General features: G+C 60.1%; 2 protein-coding genes across 3 annotated transcripts; both read right to left on the reverse strand.

Moving 5' to 3' along the window:
* Window positions 1-43: 43 nt before the first annotated feature.
* LOC131674638 (bumetanide-sensitive sodium-(potassium)-chloride cotransporter) lies at window positions 44-5,148 on the reverse strand. Of its 2 annotated transcripts, none has more exons than XM_058953427.1 (16): window positions 4,395-5,148; window positions 4,164-4,305; window positions 3,824-4,111; window positions 3,538-3,714; window positions 3,320-3,459; window positions 2,967-3,248; window positions 2,661-2,886; window positions 2,461-2,582; window positions 2,258-2,393; window positions 1,984-2,195; window positions 1,671-1,912; window positions 1,443-1,579; window positions 964-1,276; window positions 721-872; window positions 522-633; window positions 44-435 (listed from the first exon to the last, which is right to left on the reverse strand). In XM_058953427.1, the coding sequence occupies exons 1-16, from the start codon at window positions 4,683-4,685 to the stop codon at window positions 300-302; spliced, it is 3,108 nt and encodes a 1,035-aa protein (XP_058809410.1). In that variant the 5' UTR covers window positions 4,686-5,148; the 3' UTR covers window positions 44-299. The 2 variants fall into 2 exon arrangements, with proteins under 2 accessions (XP_058809410.1, XP_058809409.1); XM_058953426.1 differs by having other exon boundaries at window positions 4,164-4,329; window positions 4,395-5,147.
* Window positions 5,149-5,982: 834 nt separating this feature from the next.
* On the reverse strand, window positions 5,983-7,438 carry LOC131674649 (ubiquitin-like protein 7; the record flags this gene model as incomplete). The annotated part of the gene is made up of 2 exons (XM_058953455.1): window positions 5,983-7,255; window positions 7,326-7,438. Coding segments are annotated over 2 exons (789 nt in total), but the record flags the coding sequence as incomplete, so codon positions are not given.
* Between the last annotated feature and the right edge of the window lie 13 nt (window positions 7,439-7,451).

A 7,451-nucleotide genomic window follows, 5' to 3' on the forward strand; every position in this document is an offset into this window, starting at 1 on the left:
TGCAAACCTCAGGGGCGTTTCCAATTTTAATCGAACGCCGCTCTTTTTTCTTTTCACTCTCTTTTTATTAAAAACGTTGTTCGTCTGACAAATGTGCTTCCTTTCTTGACGCATCGATGCAATGCGCTTGACAATCCAGCGTGGCGTCGCGCGTCCGCTCGCTCCGCCGGCAGCGAGCGCGCCGAAGTAGCTTCGCCGGAGCGTCCGTCGTCTGCGATCGTCGGCTCCCCGTGCGAACAAGCGGCGACTGCGGGACGCGGGGAGGACGGGCGGCGGCCGAAAGGGACAGGCGCGTCGAGTCAAGAGTAGAAGGTCAAGACCGAGGTGTGGTTGCCCCGGACGAGCAGGAAGGGCGGCATGTCCCGCGTGAGGGTCTCCAGCCAGGCCATGTACAGCGGCGCCGAGACGGCGTTCTTGCGCGGCATCGGCAGGGTCCTGCAAGCAGAGCTCGGACGTCGTGGGCGAGCGCGCTCGAGGAGGCGGCAATCAGCGGCCGGCGACCGACGACGACGGGAACTCACATGACCACCAGGTTGGCGTCCATCGAGTGCTCCTGCAGCAGCTCGCGCAGGCGCAGGTGCCGATTGGTCTTCTGCTTCATGGCCAGGCGCTCCGATTCCTTGATGACGCTCGCTGCAACGAGGACCGAGCTCGGGATGAGGCGCGCGGAGGTCGCGCGGAGGTCGCGCGGAGGTCGCGCGGAGGCTCGCGGGCACCTACCTTCGTCGGCGCCGGGCTGGCCCTCCTGCAGGAAGTCCGCGATCAGCGACTCGAAGAAGCTGACGCTGCCGCTCTGGGCTGGCTTGGAGATGCCCGAGATGACCTTCAGGGCCGAGTAGTCTATGCGGAATTTGGACAGCAGGCTGGCCATGCTGCGAACAGGAGGCGGGCGGCGCGCGAGGCGCGTGAGGCGCGCGAGGCGGAGGCTCGAGTCCCGGGCGCTCGCGCCCTGACTGTACCTACTTTCGCTGCTCGTACTCCAGCTCCGACTGCCTGTTGGCCAGAGCGAACACCCGCAGCTTGCAGCTGGCCCAGTTCCTGCGGGTGCTGACGATGTAGGGCAGCAGCAGGGTCAGGCCGCCGTCGTCGTACAGCCACCAGACGTCGATGGTGCCCTTGCGCTGCTTCCTGTGGAAGCGGCTCGAGCTGAGCAGGAGGTCGCCGGCCGAGGCCGTCACGCTCGGCGCCTCGGGCTTGTCGGCGTCGGGCTGCGCGGCCCTCGGCGAGCGCCTCGGCGTTGGGCTGCCCGGCATCGAGACGTCGGACGCGCTGCTGGCTGCGTGGACGAGAAACGAGACGCCGATCAGTGCCGGCACGCCGGACGAAGCTCGCTCGCCGCGCGGCGCAGCCGAAAATCGATAGCGAGGCTCGCGGGGCTCGCTGCCCGACCGTTCGACCGCCGCGCCGGTGAGGACGAGGGGGTCGGCACCCCCCGCGCTAACCTTGGCTCAGCTGCGAGAAGCTCTGGTTCTTGGGGATCTTGAGCGGCCTCTTGGCGTCCTGCTGCTCAGCGTTGTCGTAGTCGAGGCCGCCGTCGACCCGCAGGATGGCCACGGCGATGTGCATGTCCAGCGCTTTACTGCAACACGGACACCGCCGAGTCAGGTTGGCCGAGCCCCGAGCCCCGAGCCCCGAGCCCCGAGCCCCGAGCCCCGAGCCCCGCTACTCACTGCATCACGTTGAAGTACTCGACGAGGCTGCGCCGCGGGCAAACCAGCCAGTCGCTCTTGTAGCCCATGAGCAGCACGTTGGGGCGCAGCTTGCCGAGACCGCAGGCCTGCATGAGCGAGGTGGCGCCATCCTGGAAGGTGGCGCCGTCCAGCAGCGAGTAGAAGGCCTTTAGCTTATTGGCGCGGAACCAGGCGCTCGTCTTGGCCACCATCAGGCCCCTGGTCTTGTGCGTCAGCGGCGTCTGCCGAGCGAGCGTGCGCGCGGCGGTTAGGCGTCGTCGGCTCTGGCGAGCGCGCGCCGCTCCCGACTCACCTCGACCACGTGGCCGCAGACCAGCAGGCTCTGGTTCTTGGTGAGCTGGTGGGCGAAGTCGAGCAGCGTCGACCTGGAGCTGGGCTTGCCGGTCAGCGCCAGAATCTGCGGCCGGTAGTTCTTCACGTGGTCCTCCACGCGGTCGAGCTGCTGCACCGAGGTCAGCGCCGAGTTGTAGGTCTGGGCCTGCGTGGTCGAGCCCCAGTTGACGTCTGCAAGCACAGCGGCCGGTGAGGCGGGCGCTCGGCGTCGCGCCCGGCGTCGCGCCACTCACCGGGTTTCCTGTAGCAGACTATCAGGTAGAGCGCCAGCACGCAGCACAGCGTGATCAGCGCGGTCCACCACGAGATGAGGAACATGACGGCCACGCAGAGCACCGAGCCGGCCAGGCTCAGCCACATGTTGTAGTACTGCAAGCAGCGCGAGCGCGCGATCAGCGTCGACGGGCGCGGCCGAAGTCGCGGGAGCGGGCCTCACCTTGAACGTGGGTCGCCAGCCGATCGGTCTCGTGAAGGACGCGTGGAAGGTGCTGAAGTTGACGAGCGTGTAGGCCGCCAGGAAGAAGTTGGATATGAGGGGCGCGATGGCGTTCAGCTCCCCTGCGGAAGACAACAGAACGACCGTGGGATTGGTGCGGGACTCGCGCGGGCCGACTGCGCCGGAACGCCGCTGCTGACCGATGAGGATGAAGGCCAGGGCGATGAGGAAGGTGAGCACGTAGCCCCTGACGGGCTCCTTGCCCTCCTGGCCGCTGAACCAGTGGATGCCCGGATACAGCTGGTCCCTGCACAGAGCCTGGAAGACCTTGGGCGCCGACACGAGAGAGGCCAGTGCGCTGGACAGCGTGGCCGCGAAGCAGCCCGCGTAGATGATGGGCCCGAAGCCGGACACCAGCTCGATCACCTGCGGACAGGGTTGGTGGGCAAGATCAGGGGCGGCGGCGATGTGCGGACAAGACGGCGGCTACCTCGCGCTCATCGCACCTGGAAGCTGTTCTGGCTGCCGTACGGGCAGGCCTTGAGGCTGCAGTTGAAGTCGGTGGCGTACGTGGTCCAGTCGCGGTTGAAATTCTCGGAGAAGCTGGCCAGCGTGGCGCGGTCGAAGGAGCTGCGGATGGACCGGTTGAAGACCTGCAGCAGATCGAAGGTGTCGCCGGTGGCGTCGCGCACCACCGTCGCGCCCACCATCAGCGCTATCAGCAGGTACGAGGCCGTCGTGATGAGGATCGCCAGCAGGGTGCCCTTCGGGATGGCCGTCTGCGGGTCCTGTCGGCAGAGCCAGCAGTCGCGAGGTCAGTCGCGCGCGTCCGAGCCAGCCGCGTCGCGGCCGCGCTTGCCTTCAGGTCGCCGGATATGTTGGCGCCGGCCAGGATCCCCGTGGCGGCCGGGAAGAAGATGGAGAACACGGAGAAGAAGTTGTGCGAGGTGCCGTCGAAGGCGCGGTAGTCCGGGTACAGGTTCTCTCGGAAAACTTGGACTGCGACGCAAACAACAAAGCGGCAGAGAGGGAGAATGAGAAAAGCGGGTCAATTGTCGATTAGACGAGTGCAATTACAGCTGTATCCGATGAAACCCTTGGCCTTCTCCTGGTCGCTCTTCGGCCCAATGAACGTGCCGACGATGAAGTCAGCGATAGCCACCAGCAGGATGACTAAGAGGCCGAGCTGCGCCTTGGCCTCCCATTCCATGCCCACCATCACGATGAGCAGCAGCACGAAGACGGTGATCACGCCTGTGAGTCGACGACACAGAGTGCTGGTGGCTAAGCGCGGGGCGGGCGCGGGGCGGGTGCGGGGCGGGTGCGGGGCGGGCGCGGGGCGGCACGGGGCGGGGAGCGTTACCGATGAGGCGCGTGTCGCTGCTGGCGCAGTCGAAGATGCACAGCTCGTGGGCCTTCAGGCAGGAGAGCACGCTTTCGCAGAAGCCCACCACGTACATGGCGCAGGCCACGGCGTTGGCCAGCGAGAAGATCAGGCCGATCGAGCCGCCGAACTCCGGGCCCAGCGAGCGCGAGATCATGTAGTAGGTGCCGCCGCCCTTGATCAGGCCGTTGGTGCTGATGGCCGACATGGACAGCGCCGTGATGGTGGTGACCACGGTGGTCGTCAGGATCAGCAGCACCGCCTGGCCTGCAACGCGAGGGCGTGAGCGCGGGCGGGCGGGCGGGCCGCGGCTGCTCACCGACGCCGGCCTCGGCGACCACCCAGGACAGCCGCAGGAACAGCATGACGCCCCAGATGTTGAGCAGGCAGCGCACCAGCACGCCCTGCACCCAGCCGAACTTGACGCCCGCCGGGCGGGTCGCGCGCGCCGCTTGCGCGGCCTGCGCCGCGCCACCCGAGCATCTCTGCGGGCAGGGAGGGCCGTGAGAGGCGGCGGGCCGCGGGGCGGGGGGCTTGCGGCTTGGCTCACCTTGGGCTCGCGCGGCAGCGACGGCTCGTGCAGCTCGTCGAGCGAGGGCCGGCGCGCCGCCTGGATACTGAGCAGGTCGCGGTAGTTGTCCAGCCGCGGCAGCGCCTCGCGCGTCAAGTTGCGCAGCGACTTGCGGCTGGCCTCCTCGCCCAGCAGGCTGGCGCGGCCCTCCAGGCTGTCCACCCGGTTCACGTGGAAGCGCGTGCGCCGCGCCGCCGACATGGGCCGCAGCTCCACCCCCTCGAACTCGGCCTGCTGCTGCTGCTGCTGCTGCTGCTGCTGCTGCGCCATCGCCGCGCCGACCGACCTGCCGGAGCCGCGCTCCGAGACTGCGCTCGCGAGCGCGCGCCGATGGGCGTGGGTGGCTGCAATTAAGCCGTTAGCCGAGGCTGCTGATAATTACCGATCGCCGCGGGACCGAGCGCTGCTCCGCTGCGCTCCTCTCTGCGGCGCCAATGCAGCCGCCGCTCCGAAAATCGATGCCCGCGGACGAGCGCAGGACAGGACCACGTGGCTGGCGCGTCGGGCCTCTCGCCGCCCGAATCGACTTTCCTCGTGCAGCTCGCCCGGCTCGCCTCGCGCCTGCCGACTGGCTCCGATTCGGAGCCTCGCTCGCAGCTGCCAACGGTCCGCCGGCGGCTCCGCTGCTGCTGCTCGCTCCACTACTTGTGGCTCCTGAAGCGCGCGCGCACGTGCTCCACAACTTCTCTCCCCCCTCGCCCGTCGCTCCTTTCTTTCTCTCTTTCTTTCTCGCTCCCCTCTGCACGGCTCGCTCTTCTCGCTCCTTTTTATGTGCCAAGTGCGCTTCTCATTAGGCGCCGCTTAATTCGTCTTTAAACAAGCCTATCGTCGCTCGCTTATCATTCCTCGCCTCTGGCGCCTCGGCTCTCGAGTCGCCGTAACCGCCGTCACGTGCCGTCCGATTCGGATGCGCGCTTTTTCCTGCGAGCGCGCGCCCGATTCCCAGCTGAACGACATCTCGCCGCGCCGCTACATCATGTCGCCCGGCAAATTCGGCGCCTAGCCTTCGCTCTCGCGCAGCGGCTGCTTGTGCCGCACGCGCGCGACTGGCCGCCTACCGTGGCTCCGACTCACCCTCCTCGTCGCCATCAGTGCCTTCGTCTCGCTCGCGAGCTGCGCCAACGGACACCGAAATTCAGTTGCTCGCCAGCCTGTCGCCCGAGCGACAATGACGAATGGCGCCGTAGCGTGGAAAAAGCAAGAAACGAGCCGCTTCTGTTTTCGTGGTGCGTTTCGCCTGCAGCGTGCGTTGCGGCGCGCGCTTATCGCGTGATCTCTCTCTCTTTCTCTCTCTATTCCACGCAAAATCGCACTTTTCAAATCGGCAACCTTCGCGCCATATCGACCGTGTAACGAACGTCGGGCAGCAACGCTGTCTATTCGAGACTAGTCTCGTCGGCTGTAAGCATCGTGAGTCTCGCGCTTGAAAGACGCTTTAATGAAACGCTGGAATTGTGCGTTTTAAAAACGTGAACTTGCTCGAATGATTAGATCAAGCTTCTTTTACATTTTATCCTACATTTCATTTGAAATATTCAGAAAATCATTTATATTTCTATACTTATTTGTCCTTCAACTGATTTTTATTTGTTCAAATTATAAGTAATCGATAAGTCATCGGTCAAGATTACTCATTGTATTCGTGAAAATTGCATTTTATTTATATTACAGCTTATGGTACAAGGGCAAATTTCTTGAATTTTCTAATATGATAAGATTATAAGTATGTCACGCTAGACAAGATTTCAATACCCGTACATTTTGCAAATGTACATTGCATGATGCAATGGAAATTGAACATTTTGATATCATAATAAATTTTATTATGAAAATATAAAAAAGTATATAAACTATAAATTTCGTTTATAAAACAACTCGAAGACCAATTTTTTACTGACTACTACGCGATTTTGAAACGCTTCGCGCCGAATCATAAATAAAATGTTTCTTCTTCCAATTCGTCGTATCGATTTAATTGTTCATTTTATTCTCACTCTATATGGACCCGCATGAAAAAATTGGTCAATTTTTCAAGATTATCTTTATGGACCATAAAAAAAAGAATTATTCAAGTTTCTGTAACAATCAACGTATGGAATCGATTCAGCACGCAGGATAATATTTGACGAAAAGTAATTAGATAAAACCGTTGATATAAAGTGAATCAATTTTCGCCAAATCCATTCAATACCAGTTCAATGGCAGCCTGTACATCTCCATTGGTAATTGTTAGCGCTTGCAGATTGACCGCATCGTTTCGGAGTCCCATTTCGTGCATGATTGTTATCTGCCTTTGAACGTCATCGGGAGAAGATAACTCTTGATTTGTAACTGGTACCGATGTTGGTACTGGTACTGGTGTTGATGCTGCTGGAACTGAGGATGGAATGCTGTTCGTAATGTCATTCATAGCCGAAGTTGCAAAGGCTTGTTGCATTGCTTGATTGAACATTTCGAATGTAATCACTCCTCCACTGGTGACGTTACTTTGAGAACTAGTCGGTATGGATGGCAACGCATCGCTACTAGTATTTCCGTTTCCAGAAGTTGACCTTCGAGCTCTTTGGATTGCAGCAAATAGTTGAGCAGGGCTTATAATCGATTGACTTCTGGAATTGCTATTCGATGGTTGTGTTGAATCGGAAGATTGTGACGAGTCTGCGCCCATTTCTTCATCGTCACTCAAGTTTTCTAGACTTGATGAATTTCCAATATTTTGAGCACTGCCTGGTGAAGCGGCGGCATTGGCTGTCGAAACAGCAAAATTGTGAGCTTCGTCGTGAACAGCTGAAGCGATATTCTGGGCTGCTTCCAAAAGAGCAGGATGAGTTTTAGCAATCCTGAAATTTTTTGACACTTAAAAATAGCAATCGTTCTTAAATTAATGAATTTGAGTAATCGTGTGCTTACTTGTGTAGTGTTTCAGCATTTGTAAAATGGATTATTAAATCAGGATCTTGCAAAATCGCAATAGCAACTGTATCCTCAGACAATCCAGGAGAAGATGAAATAATATTTTTATGAAATCAGGTTTTT

This window comes from Phymastichus coffea, unplaced genomic scaffold (assembly GCF_024137745.1).
Source record: "Phymastichus coffea isolate CEN01 unplaced genomic scaffold, Cenicafe_Pcof_1.1 PCOF00272, whole genome shotgun sequence".
NCBI classification, from domain to species: Eukaryota; Metazoa; Arthropoda; class Insecta; order Hymenoptera; family Eulophidae; genus Phymastichus; species Phymastichus coffea.

Excerpts from the sequence above, each read along its gene's own strand:
- LOC131674638 (XM_058953426.1), bottom strand. The coding sequence starts at position 4,685 with ATGGCGCAGCAGCAGCAGCAGCAGCAGCAGCAGCAGCAGGCCGAGTTC. Across the intron at positions 2,887-2,966 it reads GCAGCCAGAACAGCTTCCAG|GTGATCGAGCTGGTGTCCGG; the intron begins GTGCGATGAGCG and ends CCCTGTCCGCAG. Across the intron at positions 436-521 it reads GACGCCAACCTGGTGGTCAT|GACCCTGCCGATGCCGCGCA; the intron begins GTGAGTTCCCGT and ends CTCTGCTTGCAG.